The sequence below is a fragment of the Myxine glutinosa genome, chromosome 4, assembly GCF_964187855.1.
Source record: "Myxine glutinosa chromosome 4, kmMyxGlut1.1, whole genome shotgun sequence".
Taxonomy (NCBI): domain Eukaryota; kingdom Metazoa; phylum Chordata; class Myxini; order Myxiniformes; family Myxinidae; genus Myxine; species Myxine glutinosa.
Window position 1 is genome coordinate 167,476,401 of NC_136264.1, and position 18,562 is coordinate 167,494,962.

The 18,562-nt window shown below is 43.8% G+C and overlaps 1 protein-coding gene across 1 annotated transcript in view; it reads left to right on the forward strand.

The window, feature by feature from the left end:
• Positions 1 to 16,487, forward strand: part of ATP8A1 (ATPase phospholipid transporting 8A1) — a 541,081-nt gene extending 524,594 nt beyond the window's left edge. The window contains exons 35-38 of the mRNA XM_078776729.1: positions 2,701 to 2,789; positions 5,870 to 5,974; positions 15,770 to 15,864; positions 16,137 to 16,487. Coding sequence (XP_078632855.1) covers positions 2,701 to 2,789; positions 5,870 to 5,974; positions 15,770 to 15,864; positions 16,137 to 16,222 — 375 coding nt within the window. The 3' untranslated portion in view covers positions 16,223 to 16,487. The remainder of the gene's footprint in view (positions 1 to 2,700; positions 2,790 to 5,869; positions 5,975 to 15,769; positions 15,865 to 16,136) is intronic.
• The last annotated feature ends 2,075 nt before the right edge of the window (positions 16,488 to 18,562 follow it).

Here is an 18,562-nt window from a genome sequence, read left to right on the forward strand (position 1 = left end):
ATTGCGAAATGGGCCCAGCCCAGCCGAGACGACCTCGACCGGCCTCGTCACCTAGCCTTTCACCTTCCCGGGGTCCGTTCTGACATTTTTTTGTTTCAGAGGTTTCCTCCTATCTTTCACCGTTCAGGTGATTAGCGCGTGCAGACAAACAAACAAACAAACAAAAACTTTCTTTTATATATATATATATAGAAGATAGAAGATAGATATATCTGGATTAAATTCCTAACCAATGTAAATTGTTTTCCGCTCTGCCAGTTGCCTTTTCTTTAATGGCCTAATAAGCTCTCCCGTAGTTTGTCTCTTTCGTCTGAAATAGACTCTACTTCCCTGGAAGTGGCAGGTTGTGCTCTTAAAGACTGCCACTAGGCTCATGGAGAAGGATGGAATTGTAGGTTAAACGTCATTATCTCTGTCATCGAAGGTGGATGGAGGTTATGTTTTCACCCATGTTTGTCTGTTTGTCTTTGTGTGAGCAGGATATCTCAGAATTATCAATGTATTCGGACAAAATTTGGTGGACAGGTTGGGTGTGTGACAAGTCCGAATTGATTCGATTTTTGTGAAGATATGGATGTGGATCCGGATACTATAATGTTTAGTGATTATTCACCATTGAGACAGAGGGCCAAAAACAATATGTAGCACAATATCTCAAAAAGTTATGGACGGATTCAGGTGAAGATTGGTGAACAGGTTGGGTGCCTCACAATGACGAATTGATTCGATTTCGGTGAAGATCAGAATCCGGATCTGGATACGAGAATTGTTTTTTAATTTATGAAGTGATTCTTCAGCATTGCGAGATGGGGCCCAAAACGGTGCATAGCATGATATTTCCAAATGGTTTGGTCGAGTTATGACAAAACTTGGTGGATGAGTTGGTTATGTGACCAGAACAGGTGGATTACATTTTGTTTCAGGTATGGATGCAGATCCAGACTTTCAGTGGGATACGAAACGTGAACTGTTCAGCCTGGCAGAGGTATGCGCTCTCCCTGACAAGTGCCATTCTCGGTCTGTAATTGCCAACCTTGCCAAACGAAGCAGTTTAGCAATACCTGCGGATCTTTACTGAGTTGCACAGATGAGCCAATAGGCCCCCGCTGCATTGAAGACCATAATGCAGTATTCTTGGCCTCCAGGTTACATTATAAAGGTAGTGTATGGACTACATCGTCCATCTTTTTATTCTTTTTATTTTTTTACAGAATTTTTTTTACATTTTCATCATTGCGGAATTACAGATATTGGGCTTCTGTACACCATGGTTAAAAGAAAAAGGAAATCAGGTTTCATTACCATATACTTCCCTCCCCTTCCCCTCCACCATCCATGCCCCCCATTCTCTCATTGCTAATTTGTTGATCAGGCTCCTCTCGTTTGCCCTTTTTATGACTATTCACTGCGGCTGTTCTCCCTTTTCATTTCAACAGCCGTCTTCACTGCCTTGGCCTAAATAGAAATCGGACCAGCCGTGCTGCCACCAACAGGCTTGTTAGCATCTGTCACACACAGCACCCCTTTCATCAAGCACAAATCAGATCCCGGAAATTAAATATGAAATTCCATTTGACCTGGCTGGCCTGGATGTGGAGCAAGGATGACAGAAAGTAGGAGGAGGACGGTTTAGCGTGAAGCTGTTGATGTGCTATCGTGAGGTGTTGAGGAGGGGTGGACTTTGCGATGGTGGCAGAAAGAAAGATTTAAGTCTCCATACTTCATGGTAGAAGACAGACTCTGTGCCGACGACAGCCGAGCAGACATGAAGCCTTGGCACAGCTGTGCAGGGATTGGGAACGGATGTGAAACCATCCACCGCACGGGCAGGCTGCCTTTCAGCAGTGCCCCCACCACTTTTGCCATTCTATTCTAGCGTGCTTGGAGCCCCCTTGTTAACATTAAGTACAACATATTGAGAACACGCTTGACAAATTGCACATGTCGGCCGAGGCAAGCCTTGCGGCATGTGAAATGGTAAACATCTGCTTAAAATCAAAGCCTGACACAATTGCGAAAATTTGAGTTATTAATAAGTCTTTGTGACTGTATGGGGCAGAACTTTCTTCTTTTGTGTCGCAGTTTGAGTTTGAGTCGTCATCGTTTGTCTCCCATGGCGGTGGCAAACCAACAGGTTGGATGTTTGCCCTAAATTCCACGGTTAGAACAGTCTTCAGATGGTATGATGGCCTTATCTCATTTGTTCAGGCTTGCTTGGCTTCCAGCACACGGTTCACGTGATGATGGATGGGCTACAGAAATACCACCTCCTGCTGCTGGGTTCATGACCCTGCATGTGTCTCGCGAAGGCTTGTGTGGTGTCTTCTGTGAGGCCTTCACATCGTAAATTGATGAGGCAAGCAGGCAGGCCCAAGTCAGGGCACCTGTCATCAAGAGAACTTGCATTGTGCAACCAATGAGACAGACTCTGCTACAAAGTTCCACACGTTACTGTTCTCGTCTTTAGTGTTGTAAACTAGGAAGAGATTCATTATTTTACTTTCTCCGACAGTGAAAAACAAACGACATAATTGTCTTCCTGGGCAGGTAATAAGATGGCAACTTTATCGACGTATGTAAACTTTGTTTGCACTTTTACCTATTCTATTTTATTGTCCATTTCCATGTTTTCTGACGTTTTTGATTTTTCTCTTTTCTTCTTCTGTTTCTTCAAAAAAACACCTGACACCCCACCTTTAGGCAAGGGCTGTCTTCAGTTGCGGGGTGTTCTGGGTTGGTTTGCTGCTTATTCCGATTACCTGCCTCCTGGGAGATGTCGTGACAGCCACGTAAGTATGAGGACACACGGTTATGGCAGCTCTCACGCGCAGTTTTGTCTGCACCTTTGCTTTTATAAGATCATTTTGAACAGGAGGCCTGAGGATCACTTTCAAGTCGGGTTTTCACACTGAGCCGGAAACTACAGCTGGCAGCCCACCTGGCTATATATGACTGGTTTAGTTTCCTTTTTTTTTCCTTCTTCTTCTTCTAACCCCACAGAGCTCTTCTCCCCCGACCAAGTAGACCAAGTGGGACTTTTAACAGTCTACCAAATGAGAAAACCAAACTCAAGGGGTGCTCTGGGTTTGTTTGTTTTAAACACCCAGTATTCTTTTCCTGGCTCCGTCTCCCTCCACCACCTCCATTTGCTTCCGGCTCTGGTTGTTAAATTCGCTTCCACGACCACCCACTTGTTTGAAGCCAAAGATGTCTGGATGCCGATATGTTGTTGTACGGGATACAGTGGTCATGGAAAGCTGCTGAAAGTATTTCTTCTGCGTTCACGTAATTATTTACTCGGCACATTTATTACTCCTTGTGGATGTCCGTCATACGTTGCTTTGTCACCATGACACGTGTGGGCCATCAAAATTAATTAATCGAGGGACATACAAGCATCTGCAGCAGCTGCCTCCATCAGACGTCACTACCGGGCAGCTGTCGCCTGGCATTTTGTAACTCTCTATCTGATGCTCACACAAATTGAACATAAATAGTTATGCAGCCGCCAAGCTGAAATGTCACATTGTTGTTTGCACGTGAACAGCTTCAGTAATCTATTTTCTTTACTATTGAAATCTTCCTTTTTTTATTTTCTTTTGGATTGGTGAGAAATAGTAAGCTCGTAGTACAATTTTGAGAGGATATGGTGCATTGCACGGTACCGTAGTGTATTTCTGTCACAAGGACCACAACTTAATATGGACCGCATTTCCTCAAACAAGAAAGCTACTGCAAGCACTTTTGTGACAAACTTCTCCTGCAACGACGGCTAGCAAACCAACAAGAAGCACCTCTCAAATGGTGACTTGAGGTGAAGAATTTTAGCAAACTGTCTTCTTCCGACTCCTCTCCGGCCTTGCACCCCCTGCTCTGTCTGTGCTCTGTCCCCCATATATTCCTGCAGGACGCACAAGCTCTGTCAGCAACCCTCTTTTTATTTTTTGTATACAAAGTCGAGGCTCGTATAAGAGCTAACACATAAAACCACAAACAGAAACACACATAGAACATATAATAAAGGGAGCGGAAGACAAGATGGGGAGAGAGAGGGAAGCACAAGTACAACAGCAGAGAACAGGGACATCGGGAGATCTGTGGGAGGGAGAGGACTTGTGGGGGGGGGGGGAGGCATGGGAAGGGGTGGGAGGGAGAGGGCTGGGGGTAGGGGGAGGGTGGGGGAGAGGGGTACATGGTATAAAACAAGTTGACACTACTCGGACTTTCAGGAAAGAAAAACGGAATTTGAAAAAGGTGCATCTGGGGTGAATTAATGGGGGTAGAAAAGATCAAGGTTTTTGACGGGGGAAGATAAGAGATGGTGATCAAGAGCTGTTTTAAAGACCTGGAGGGAGGAGTGGGATTGAAGCGGGTGAGGGAGTTTGTTCCAGAGGCGGGAGAAAAGAGGAGTGAAGGTGAGCAGAGAGTCTCTTCTTGTGAAACTGCCAAAATTAAGACTCTCTGCTCACCTTCACTCTTTTATGGTTTATTTGTGTGCCGTTTACAGACGGATGGACGTTTTTTAGCTCAACTGGAACAGAGTTCAGGGGAGCTTATGTGATGGCGTTTCGTCCGTCCGTCCGTCCGTCCATAAACACTTGAAACTTCTTCCCCGAAACTGCTGATGGGATTGCGAGCAAATTTGGCAGAAATGATATTTGTTGTGTTGTGACTAAAGTTTGTTCACGGAATAATAATAAAAAATCGAGGTCTAAGAGGTCAAAGTGCATCCAGATTTGACCCCCCAAAATAGGAATTTGCTTTTTTCTCTGAAACTACACACACGGTTTTGATGAAACTTGACCACAACCTTCATCACCCGTAATGTACCTAAGTTTGTTTACGGCAAGAAGAAAAGCAAGTTTAAAGGGGTCTATTGGGGGTCAAAGTGGGTCCAGGTTTGACCCCCCCCCCTCCCCTCTCCCCCCAAATAGATATTTGCTTTCTTCTCTGAAACTACACACATGATTTCAATGAAATGTGACCACAACCTTCATCACCTGTGGTGCACCAAAGTGTGTTCACAGCATTTTAAAAAATCAGGCCGTGAGGGGTCTACTGGGGGGGTTTCCCCCCAAAATAGGTATTAGCTCTTTTCTCTGAAACTACATATACAATTTCAATGAAACTTCACCACAACCTTCATCACCTGTGATGTACCAATGTTTGTTCAAAGCATTATAAAAATTGGGGTCTGAGGACGTATACAGGATGAGATGGGGGTGGGGGGGGTTAGGGGTTTCCCCCCAAAATAGGTATTTTTTTGTTTGTTTAAAGTCTTATGATTATGTTAGTATGATTCTACAAGCTGCTCTGTCTTCCAGCAACCATTGAAATTGGTTTAAAATACCTTTAGTCAGTGTGGTCTGTTTATTCTACCAGGTGAGCGCCAGGGGTATTGCCCCTTTTATTGTTTTTGCCCTTTAGAGCTCACACCTTTTTCGATCGATCCGAGTTTATCCGTCCAGAATCTTTTCACTTTGGCAGATTCCAATCCCAACTACTCTTGCTCATCATTGGGTTCATTCATCATCATTGGGTTCATCATTGGGTTCATCATTGGGTAATCATCATCAAACGTTTAATCGCATAACATTTTGAAAGTAGTGTTCATCTTTTCAGGGAATACAAAATTCCACCTTCTCAAATAAATAATTTAATCTATTTGCAGACGGTTTTCTGTTTCCTCATGGTATAGTGTCACATATCATGTACATATAGCATTTAGCTTCACATATTGCATCCATAAATTTGTCTTCATGCATGTAATGGCAGCTTGATTTATGTTGTATGTTATGAGGATATATATCTCCCTGATCTGCTGTATGTTAATGACGGCAATCACATCCACAATGCTGTACCTGGGCAGGTTTAAACGCACGCTCTGCAGGAGTCTCATTGAGGAGGTGCAGGAGTCTGAGGCCGAATGTCAGGATCCAGCCAAGGTTGTCCAGGAGCATCTTGTTGGGAAAAGGTGAGATGTGAACCCAGATGTTGACTTACCTGCACAGAGGTTTTGATTACACATGAGGTATTTACCAAATCTGCTGAACTCGTATAGATCTTCTTGCTATGATCTGTTCCCTGCGGGGTCAAATCCAATCAGAACTGGTATTCCTGTGCAGTGCAAGCTTGATTTTGAAGTACTGTCTTTAAAACTGAATCCATCCTCGGATGGATTCATAAATGTGTGTGTCATCCCTCGGATGGATTCATAAATGTGTCATCCCTCGGATGGATTCATAAATGTGTGTCATCCCTCGGATGGATTCATAAATGTGTGCGTCATGCCTCGGATGGATTCGTAAATGTGTGTGTTACGAATTCCGGGTTTATGGGGGTTACAATTCAGGTCATTTCTTATTAATGTATATTCTATTAAAGGTTGTTGTGATTAAAGGGTCAGGAGCCCTTCTGGGAAAAACGAGACCGGAAACGGGATCGTGAAGAAGAGGAGGAGGAGAAGGAAGGGCGGCCATCTTAAGCTTCGAGAGCTCCGACGTGAGCTGAGGCGATCGTTACCTACTTTGGAACGGAGTTGGAAAAGCCCGTCTGGCGAGAGGAGTTACCTGCGCGGGGTGATTGATTGCCGGTTACGTGTCAAGGTGCCGTGTGGTCCTGGAAGGAACCAAGCGCCCGGCGCTGTTCGCCTCGACGCCTACGAGGGCGTGTACGGGTCGCACCTTGGGCCTGGCGCGCGAAAGAGATTGGAAGGAGACGGTTGAGAGTTGAGACTGCAGCTCGAGACCGAGCCGCCGAACGTGAAGGACAAGGGAACCGTGCCTCTGTGAACCGAAGTCCGCGCGTCAGGAGAGCGCCAGATTACTGCGGAACCTGCAAAGTCGGGTATCCTCGCTGAGGTTGTCGAGTATCCTCACTCCCAGCCCCGGATTGGAATCGGACATAGATTCCCCGATCGCTGGATCGACTCGACGTCACGTCGGGGCAAGGGCCGAGACATTGGGGGCAAGGGCCGTGAGTGTTGCCAACACTGTTGTGGGTTAAGGTGGTGCCACCTATATTATAGATAAGGATTGTATGGAAGTGCTATAAACGCATTGTGATTCCTGTGCGGGATTTGGGAATACTAGGGCATTGCCCGTACTATATCTATATCTAAAATTATATCCCCCCCCCTCTATTTACATGAAATGGTTTGGTCCAAAGCGAACGGCTTGCGAGTGGTGACAATCCCCCCCCTCTATTTACATGCAATGGTTTGGTCCAAAGCGAACGGCTTCCGGAGTTTGGTAAAGAAATCGCCATCGCGTGCACAAACGCGCAGGAAAGCGAATGAATCGCAAATTCGTTTTTATTAGTTGTAAAACATAGTTTAACGCCAACATAGTTTGCAAACGTGAAATAAATGAATACGCTCTCAAATGTGCCATCCGAGGCAGAGTGTGCCCGGCACGTTCGGCACACGCGATCGTTCGCTGCTCTCTGATTGGTTGAATCGTTTTTTGGACATAGCTCGGTAAGTAATTGTCCGATTAATATGAAACCTTGAAAAGGCACATCCTCGGGTCCCCAGCAATATACCTGGCAAGTTAAAAGTATATCGGACCCGTGGTTGTCGAGAAACAGCGGTCACAGACAAACAAACGTACAGACAGACAGACAGAGATTACTGGAATTATAGATAGATATTGGGGTTTGTTCGTGGACTTCGTGGTTCGTGGACCCTTGGTGTGGACTCGTTATTGATTGACTTATTTTCACCCAAGGACCATACATCTTTCTGCCGGGGCTCCCCTCGAGGTTGACCCCGTAACATGTGTACCGTCCCTCAGATGGATGCATAAATGTGTGTGTTGTCCCTCGGATTGATTCATAAATGTGTGTACCGTCCCTCAGATGGATTCGTAAATGTGTGTACGGTCCCTCGGATGGATTCGTAAATGTGTGTACCGTCCCTCGCATGGATTCATAAAAGTGTGTACTGTCCCTCGGATGGATTCGTAAATGTGTGTACCATCCCTCAGATGGATTCGTAAATGTGTGTGCCATCCCTCGGATGGATTCATAAATGTGTGTGCCAACCCTCGGATGGATTCATAAATGTGTGTGCCGTCCCACGGATGGATTCGTAAATGTGTGTACGGTCCCTCGGATGGATTCGTAAATGTGTGTACTGTCCCTCGGATGGATTCATAAATGTGTCCCGTCCCTCGGATGGATTCATAAATGTGTGTACTGTCCCTCGGATGGATTCATAAATGTGTCCCGTCCCTCGGATGGATTCATAAATGTGTGTACTGTCCTTCGGATGGATTCATAAATGTGTGTGCCATCTCTTGGATGGATTCATAAATGTGTCTGCCGTCCCTCGGTTGGATTCATAAATGTGTGTGCCATCCCTCAGATGGATTCGTAAATGTGTGTGCCATCTCTCGGATGGATTCATAAATGTGTCTGCCATCCCTCGGATGGATTCATGAATGTGTGTGCCATCCCTCAGATGGATTCGTAAATGTGTGTGCCATCTCTCGGATGGATTCATAAATGTGTCTGCCGTCCCTCGGTTGGATTCGTAAATGTGTGTACTGTCCCTCGGATGGATTCGTAAATGTGTGTACCGTCCCTCGGATGGATTCATAAATGTGTGTGCCAACCCTCGGATGGATTCATAAATGTGTGTGCCGTCCCTCGGATGGATTCATAAATGTGTGTACTGTCCCTCGGATGAATTCGTAAATGTGTGTACCATCCCTCAGATGGATTCGTAAATGTGTGTGCCATCCCACGGATGGATTCATAAATGTATGTGCCATCCCTCAGATGGATTCGTAAATGTGTGTGCCATCCCTCGGATGGATTCATAAATGTATGTGCCATCTCTCAGATGGATTCATAAATGTGTCTGCCGTCCCTCGGATGGATTCATAAATGTGTGTGTCGCCCCTCAAATGGATTCGTAAATGTGTGTACCGTCCCCTGGGTGGATTCGTAAATGTGTGTGCCATCCCTCGGATGGATTCATAAATGTGTGTGCCATCCCTCAGATGGATTCATAAATGTGTGTGCCAACCCTCGGATGGATTCATAAATGTGTCATCCCTCGGATCGTTTCATAAATGTGTGTGTCATCCCTCGAATGGATTCATAAATGTGTGTGCCATCCCTCAGATGGATTCATAAATGTGTGTGCCAACCCTCAGATGGATTCATAAATGTGTGTGTCATCCCTCGGATGGATGGATTCATAAATGTGTGTCATCCCTCGGGTGGTCATTAAAATGTGCATCCAGTCTGCTCCCACCCTTTAGTGGACCTTAAAGATTCCACTGTGCCCTTTTCAAAGAGTCGGCGAACTATCGCCAGCATCGTGGCCAAATTCCAAATTCCTGCCCCAACTACTGCTGGGAAGGCAATGGCAAACCACCCAATGTAACCATTGCCAGAAACTGCTTCGGCAGCACCGACGCTCTGTAACGAGTATGGTACATCAGAATCAGACTCCATCATTTATTTTTGGTTGTGTGGGCAGCTTGGTGTGTGCAACAGATGCAGGATTGAGCTGATCATGAAATAGTGACGTTTACCTCGGACCGAGTTATTAATGGCGTAAACGTTCTTTTGTGCTCTCTCCCTGTCTCTCTCTCTCCCCCCCCCCCCCCCCCCCATCATGAAAAGCAAATGCAGTCTAATATTTGAAATTGGCTTCTTGTCTGTCGGCTCCGGAATCACTTCCAGACAACATTGATGTCAAGATACCTCCAACTGGTTGACACGGGCCATTTGGCAGCAAAAAAGAAGTGTTTGTGTGTCAGCACGGAGTTGTTGTTTTGGTTGTTTTGCTTTGAACTCATCATTACGCAGTTGTTGTTTTTTTCTGGCAGTATAATGACAACAACCGTTTGTTCTATTTCTGAAATATGTTTTTTTTAGATTTTTCCAGGTCGATATTTGATTGTGCTCCGACACAGGGTTTTTGACCGTCGTGACAATAGATGGGTTCATAATAACGCTTGGAATGCCACAAGGTTGTATACTTTGACCCAAGCGGCCATAAATATTGTTGGTTCACAAAGATGAAAGGCAAGTTGTTTGTCTTGTTCTAACCCAAGTTGATCAGCAGAGCAGACTTCAATTTGCTCTTAATCCTGTAAACATGGGTGTGTGAGATTTGAGCCCGATAGTCCACTTTGATGTGTCAAATTACGCTTTGATGTTCGTAATAATGGTGCGACGGCTTGGCAACGTTCAAAACCGCTGACCTATTCGTACCTGCGGAATAATGACGGCGTTTGGATGATCTGCCTGAATTTATTGAGGCATTCCGGTTGGATTGACTTTCTGCGTTATCGAGGAAGGTGCTTTATCTGCAATGGGCTACTGGTGTGAGATGTCCATTGTAGATAAAGACTCTTTGGTGCTTTTGGGTTGTGCTTCGTCTTCACTGATGGGAGATAATTCATCTCGATTTCCTGATGTCTTCGCATCATTATTTTGAACAGGTGGATAAATGTTCTGCACCCACCCGGAGTACTACCGTGCTACATAAGGTGACCAGAAATGTATGCAGTGTTCCCAATATGACCTGACCAGACGATGTATGTCATGCCAACATCGTTTCCTCTGACTTGAAAATCAGTCTCGTACTACAATTACTCTTGAATCTCATTGTCATGTGAAACGAAGAAGAGAACACAAAGTCTCGTCATGAAGAGAACAACCCCTCACAGTTTCACGTGCCAGTTTCCACGACCTTGCGCTTTTCTACCTGAACTTTTGACTGCCATTCCTCAAAGGTATCCAAACTATTTTGCCTCTGTTCTTTTCTTTCGAGGCATTTAGCTTTCATATTGGTTGGGTGTAATCCACAAATTTCGGCTGAACAATTTACTTTTTGTATCCCACTGATAGGCCGGATCTGGATTCGGACCTGAACCAAAATCGAATCGGCTTGTGTGTTTCACCGACCAACTCATCCACCAAGTTTTGTCATAATCCGTCCACAACTTTTTGAGATATCCTGCTATATATCGCTCTTGGCCCTATCACTCAAATGGTGAAGAATCACTTAAAAAATAAATAATTCTCGGATCTGAATCTGGATTTGAATCTTCACCAAAATCCAATCAATTAATCATTGTCACACTCCCAACCTGTCCACCAAGTTTCGTCTGAATCCATCCATGACCTTTTCAGATATCCTGCTCATAGACAAACAGACAGGGGTGAAAACATAACCTCAGTCCACCTTTGGTAGCGGAAGAAATTCATGGACCTGGTACTGACCACTGTGATACCCCACCAGTTACTGCCCTCTATCCCAACATCCAAACAATAAGATGTCATGCACAGCACGATACTTGCAAAATTCACCGCCCCCCCCCCCCCCCCTCAAAAAAAGGTTGCAATTGATCCAGAAAATTGTACGTTTCATCAAGATCAAAATTGACGATCTTGATCAAAGCTCAGGCCAATAGGTGAGAATTGGTGATTTTTCAGATGAAAATTGATGATTTTGGAAGTTTGACTTGGGTTGACTTTTGACCTCAAAAATAGTTGGTTTTCCTATTTAGTGACTCAATATACAAATGCTGTTCAATTTTCAATTCAATCAGATGAAAAATGGCGATTTTATAAATTTGACCTCCAGATGACCTTTGACCTCAAAATCAATAGGCTTCTCATTTGTGACGACCTCTACAACTTGGTGAAGTTTCATGACGGTCGGTTTAGAATTGTGACCTGTAGGCCGGTGACAGAGACAGACAAATGAAAAATCGGTCAGAGACCGAGGATTTGCCAGAATATACTTTTTTTATCGGCCATTTTGGACAAATATGGCGGCCGAACCACGTGACCGATGACATCATCATTATTTGTTTTCTAAACTAATTTATTCCTTGATTATGCTCAAGAAATTTCATCTTGATCGGATGAAGTTTTGTACTTGTCGAATTATGACATCATAATGGAGGCACCACCTATGACATCATCATTAACATATGTTATTCCCCATGGAGAGTTCTTTACAATGATCCATGTCTTAATTCTTTCTATTCAGCACTTTCGGAGATATAGAGGTGCAAAGTTTTTCGGTTTTTCCAAGATGGCGGCCGAACCACGTGACCGATGACGTCGTCATTATTATTTTTTTCTCCACCATTTAATGCCATTATGTCGCTCAAGAAATTCCATCTTGATTGGATGAAGTTTTGTACTTGTCGAATTATCAAATTATGATGTCATAATGGAGGCCTTGGCCGAGAGTTAAAAATTGCGCACAGTCTATTCCAGGGCAAGACAAATATGTGTGTAATGTTTGGCGATTCTATGTGCAACGGTGTAGACTTAGTGCTGCGCACAGACAGACAGACAAACCAACCGATCAACATACTTGCCTGAATCTTTTCCGGCAAGTGACAAACAGACAGAATAACAAACGCAACTGACCAATATACTTGAAAAATCTTGGATTTTGCAAGTAAAAAGCACCGTGGCAAACCCCACAATCCAACCTGAATAATGTGGACATACATCAGAAGTCTGTGCTCCAACCTCATGGATCTTTCCTAACAGGTTGCTGCAGCATATCCAGACATCCTGGACATAATTGAAAGCTTTATTTTGCAGGATATTCTGGACTCCTTTGTCTCCCATCCTGGCTTGAATTTTGCATCGCCTTGATGGGATCAATGTCCTGGTGAGGACATTGCTCTTTGTTTGCTCCTCTCTCTCTCTCTCTCTCTTTCTCCCCCGTAGCCTTTGCACTGCTCTCATTCTTCCTCCCCCACGACATGGAATACATTTGGCTCCATGTCCTCCTCTGCAACTTATTGCGTCTGCATTGCGCCCAGTGACGAGTGTCATTTATGAGTCACTCTGCCAATGTAGACTATCCCTTCGACATATCCAAGTCCCTGTTTCTTTTCTGTAATAATTTCAACTGTTGATATTGTGGTTGACTTCAAATTGTTACTTTTATCACAAGTGATGGCATCACAACAAAGTCCAACTGGGAGGCAGCAGTTTTCTGATTCAAATTGTGCTCATTTGTTTGAGCTCACTTCTTGGACCTGGTGCTGAGCAAATTTCCTTATTTTATCCTCTGCTTCTCATATGCACCTGGAAGAAGATTTGTTAAAGTACATCATATCCCTGTGGGTGTTCTGTGACAATCCCAGATGCCAACAACTGTGGCAGTTCAAGTGGTTTGGGTTGCACTCTGCCCTATCTTGCTCTGACAGGCCTCGCATCCCCACTGCTCAATACATAAATGACGCTTGGAATTTCTTTCACATCCTCCTTTCTTTAATACATATATTTATTCCCTTCCACCTCCAGGCTTCATGCCCTCTCCCCAGACCTGTTACATGGAACCATATGGAGAAGCTGTTGCTCATCCTCTCAGACAGGAAGTCCAATTTGCAATTCCCTGGAAGGATTTTGCATGCAGCACTCTATTTTTCATTATCAGTCCATGGTACCTTCCCCTTAGGCCGACAGTTTTTCAAGCAGAAACTTGATATGATATTTCAAGTCCACACATAAATATGGTAAATAGAATTGAGGATGACTTTGGTGTGGTGGTTAAGGTACTACTTGCCCGAAGCGCTATTCATTTCTAGTGAGCTCAATGGTAAAGAAACGTTCAACATCCTCTTTCACCATTTTAGTCTACCCGGCGTGATCACTCCAGGTTTGGCACTCAAGTTTTAATTGCTGTTGGAAATGAAGAAGGTATGAGATGTCACAGGTGACCAACTTCCTGAATATAACACCACGGGTCGTGCAATAAAATATTGCAGGCATTTTGTCTTGTGGAAACTGTGCAAAACTTCCTGTCTGTTGACCCCTATTTTGCTTTATTTATTTGAGCGGATTTAATATGACTACAGTTTGCAATTATAAGATGAGTTAAAAGTGCAGAAAGCTCCAAGGCAAATCTGGGTCAATGGATAGCAAGTAATATTGATAAGGAGGCCTCCATTGTTGTGTGGAAATGACTTGTGGAGATGTCTTTCCATTTCCTTCTTTCGTTATATTTTGAAAGCTTGATCTCTAGTTCCATAGTTTTTGCTGATGCACGAATATTTTAAATTTTATTGTGTTCACAGACTGATATTTTTGAAGTGATAGCTTCAACTTTAAGAGGGTCTATTCTAATTGGTGACATTCAACTAGATGTTGCTTAATCAGTTTCTGCCATGCATATAGTGTATATATATATAAAAGAAAGTTTTTGTTTGTTTGTTTGTCTGTGCAAGCTAATCTCTTGAACGGTGAAAGATAGGAAGAAACCTCCAATACAAAAAATGTTGGGACGGGCCCCGGGAAGGTTTTAGGCTCGGTGGCGAGGCCGGTCGAGGCCCACCCACCTCGGCCGGGCTGGGTCCATTTCGCAATTAAAAGGTGAGCTGAATTATAGTCGTCAATCTTCTACGGCCGCGAGTAAAAGCTGAATTATAGTAGTAAATGCATTCAAAAATAACCAAAAATGTCGGGACGGGCCCCCGGAAAGTTATAGGCTAGGTGGCGAGGCCGGTCGAGGCCCACCTCGGCCGGGCTGGGCCCATTTCACAATTAAAAGCTGAGCTGAATTATAGTAGTCAATCTTCTACGGCCGCGAGTAAAAGCTGAATTATAGTAGCAAATTCATTCAAAAAGAACTAAAAATGTCGGGACGGGCCCCAGGAAGGTTATATGCTAGGTGGCGAGGCCGGTCGAGGCCGCTTCGGCCGGGCTCATTTCGCAATTAAAAGCTGAGCTGAATTATAGTAGTCAATCTTCTTCGGCCACGAGTAAAAGCTGAATTATAGTAGTAAATTCATTCAAAAAGAACCCGGGCAATGCCGGGTGCTTTCGGCTAGTAGTGTATATACAAGTGTGGTCCAGAAACCCTGGGCACATTTTGAAGAACGATACCTGCAACAAACAACTAAGTTCATTATTGTTCTTTGGTGCAAAACAAAATAATTGAAACATCTGAGATCTGAAAACAGCAGTTGGGAGAAGGCACCCTTCGAATATGGGAGAACTGGAGGAGTTTGCATTTACAGAAATGCCAATATTTTTGGCCGCGACTGTGTAACCAATAAATAAATGTGTGTGTGTGTATATATATATATATATATATATATATATATATATATATATATATATATATATATATATATATATATATATATATATTTATTTATTTATTTATTAATTATATATATATATATATATATTTATTTATTTATTATATATTAATTTATTTATTTATTATATATACACACTAGCAAAAGTGTCCATCCCCAGTGACAGGAAAAGTTTAAGTTAATCTTTGAATGTAAATGATTTCATGGACTTTGGATGGAGGGGAATAGGCTTTTATGAAGTGTAATTTATATCTTCCTCTTTTTGGAAGCTATACTCTTAAGTATTGATGCACCAAGCTCTAATGATATCATGACCATGGGCTTTAATCCTGATAACTAGATCATGATCACCCTCGCCCCCCTTTATTTCCCAAATGTTGTGAAACTCACAAAATCCAGGCTTACTGCTCCCTTCCACTCCTTTGTTCCCATTCACCCACTTGTGGAACCTCCTTTCTCTATGGAAAAGCCTTTTATGCAAAGAACAGAATCACTGAAAGCTATTAAGACGTAGAGTGAATGATTTGAATTTTTTTTCTTAATCCACATGTGTTTATCATCTCTCAAGATTGATATTATAAATGCACCAGACTGCAATTCGTTTTCATGATGCGCCTCGACTTAAACTGGATATAAACCGCAAGGCCTTCTTATCTTGCATGTTCCCACAGCCTTTCAGAAAAAGCCAGACTTCTAAAGAGCAAGTTCCGCAGGTCACAGGGGAGTGGACTGCGCCGCTCCGATTCCATAAACCAGTCCCTCTTGCGTAAGTTTTGTGAGATTATATTCTCAAATCCTGTGACCATGATCAGTTGGGGGTGGGTGGGCGTGGCGTTTGATGTGATGTCAGATTCAAAGCCGATATTTTTCTGCCATATACAGACTACAGAAACATTGTCATATATGCTTTTCATGTTTTGATTTCCTGGAGAAGTGGAAATGGGAATAACCGTACAAAATCGGATCTGGTAATGCAGTATTTGGCACTTGCCTTTTATGTTGGTCGGTTTAACTCGACATTCATTCTCTCTCTTCTAGGTGGATTCGCCTTCTCACAGGAGGAAGATGGCTTTGTATCACAGTCAGATGTGGTCCGTGCATATGACACTTCCAAACGGAAGTGAATGAAGTAAATGTCATCCTTTTAGTGATGAGACTGTGACACAGATGCATTTTTTTTGTTGTTGCACATTTTTGTTTATTTATTGATTTGCATTTTTCACGACAGAGCCTTCACCTGGCCTTGTTTAAGTCACTTGTGCAGAGCATGAAGTGGTCGGCTGTACTTAAAACGTTTATTTGACTTGCTGTTCATTCTTCTTTTCATTCGCTGTTCTCTTCATGACATTGTTCAGACTTGTTTGGAACAAAAAAATTGCAAAGTCGTTTTTTGATTTTTCGAAATTGTTATTCGTAAAAGTTAATCTCATTGCGAAAACCGCGATTTGCTTGCAATTGTCTTTTTCTTGCAAGTCATGGCTCTTGCCAAAAAAAAAAAACCCCATGGCAAACAAAGACCTGACCCCAAATTATGGGCTTTATTGATGGAATTTAGTTTTATCATGGTTTTCCATTCACGAAGTTAACTTAAAACTTAATATCGTTAAGTTGAGATATTTGTGCATTCCTGGAGGAATTTAGGTACATTGAGGCTGCCCTCCCATCGGTTAAGTTTTTGATTTCGAGTGGAAAGTCAACTGTGTATGTCACACACATTTTTGCCCTTTTTCACAATAGAATTGGTGGCAGGTACTGGGTTAAATCCAGTGAACAAGCGACATTTTGAAATTATTCCAAAAGGCACCCATGATGCCTCGTGACTGGTGTGAAATCACCCCTGACCTTCACCCTGTGACCTACCGTCTAGGCTCGTCTCCATGGCTCCCCCATGGCCCGAATTGTCCCAGGCTTGCCTGGCTAATTAGCCGTGAACCGAAAGGCCTTGTCTGCCCGTGTCTTTTCATTCGAGCAGAGCAGCAGCCTTTTCGAGACCCTCCGAGGGTCCTGTCCGTGCGCTGGGCCTCACAAAAGAGCCCCTGTGGAGCCCGGATTCACACGGCGAGGGGAGGGGGAGGGGAAACCGGGTGAAGGACAGCAAGCCAGAAGGGGGACCAAGAGGGGGCCACGTAAGAAAGATTTGTTCAATTACTGTCACTCGCCCTTTGTGTTCGCCCTCAGAGCTGCGCTTTTTCCCAGTCCACGTTCTCCCACGTACGCCTCTGTCTTTCGTTGCCCATGTGCAAATAGTTGTTTGTGTCCTCTTCAGGTTTTTTGATCTTCAGTGCTCCTCCTCCCATTTACCAGCACGGGGACTAAACAATTAGTGCACAATCTCACAATGGCTTTTCCTTGGGCCTTCAAAATGGCCTAATGTATCAAGGAAACAATGGCAGTGTGGTAATTTGGACATGGTATCGTCGTTTTCCCTTCCAAAACACCGACAAAGACCTATTTCGCTCAACTTTAAGTTGACTTTAAACGTTACAAATCCGTTTCCAAGACGTTTCCATGTGTTTTATAAATTTGAAGCATGCAGTAACTCACGGTCCTATTAGACGCTGTATGTTTTGATGCATGGGAAGCACATTCTTCTGTGATTTTAATCATCGCTCTTGTGACCTGTATGTGACTTGTTTCTATTTGTACGGTCTGTTTTACTTGCTTCGTCATGCGGAACTCCTACTGACTCGACGACCTCGCATGTTTCCTTCGATTCCACAAAGTGAGGAATGACGTTTGGTGGTTGTGCTCGGGTTACTGCACGTCAGGATCAAGCTTGCTTTGTGTCATGTCGCTCTCGTTCTTGCCGTTGGTGTTTTTGAAAATCTACGTCGACCGTCGTGTGGCATGCCATGAGGTTGAAGTTTAATCGCCGGTTTAATGGGCTCCCCAGCTGGCCGTGCTCCGACCTGGGTCAACGCCGTACGAGAGAAGCATGTTGGGGTGGACGGGGCGTGGGGGAGAAAGGGAAAGTGCTGCGAGGGCTCCGGCTGCCCCCAGCACGGAAACGCCGCCATATAATGACTCCATTGAACCTATTAGCAAAACGCATCAGGTCGTCCCACGAGCCGCCGCCACCACTGTGCAATCTTTTAGCTCCTAGAAACGAGCACGCGAGAGTGCCTCGTCGTCTAATAAAAACTGAGCTTAATGTGAAAAACACAAGCTGTTTACATTAGATGGAAAGTAAAAAAAAGTTTAATAAAAAACGTCTTGGGCCTGCACGGCCGTTGGAAGTACAATTTCATCGGTTATCGGCATTAGAAGTTTCATGAGACACCAAAAAACGACAGCAGGAACAGCGCACTTCATCCTAATGCTGCACCGTTGAGAGTATCTCTTTTTTGTTTTGTTTTCTGTTTTTACAAGATAAGTGCCTCAATTTTAAAAATGTCAATTCGAATTGTAATTATCCTTCAGAGGATATCAAGTTGGACCGCAGTGGGTTTTTTTTTTGCCTCAAA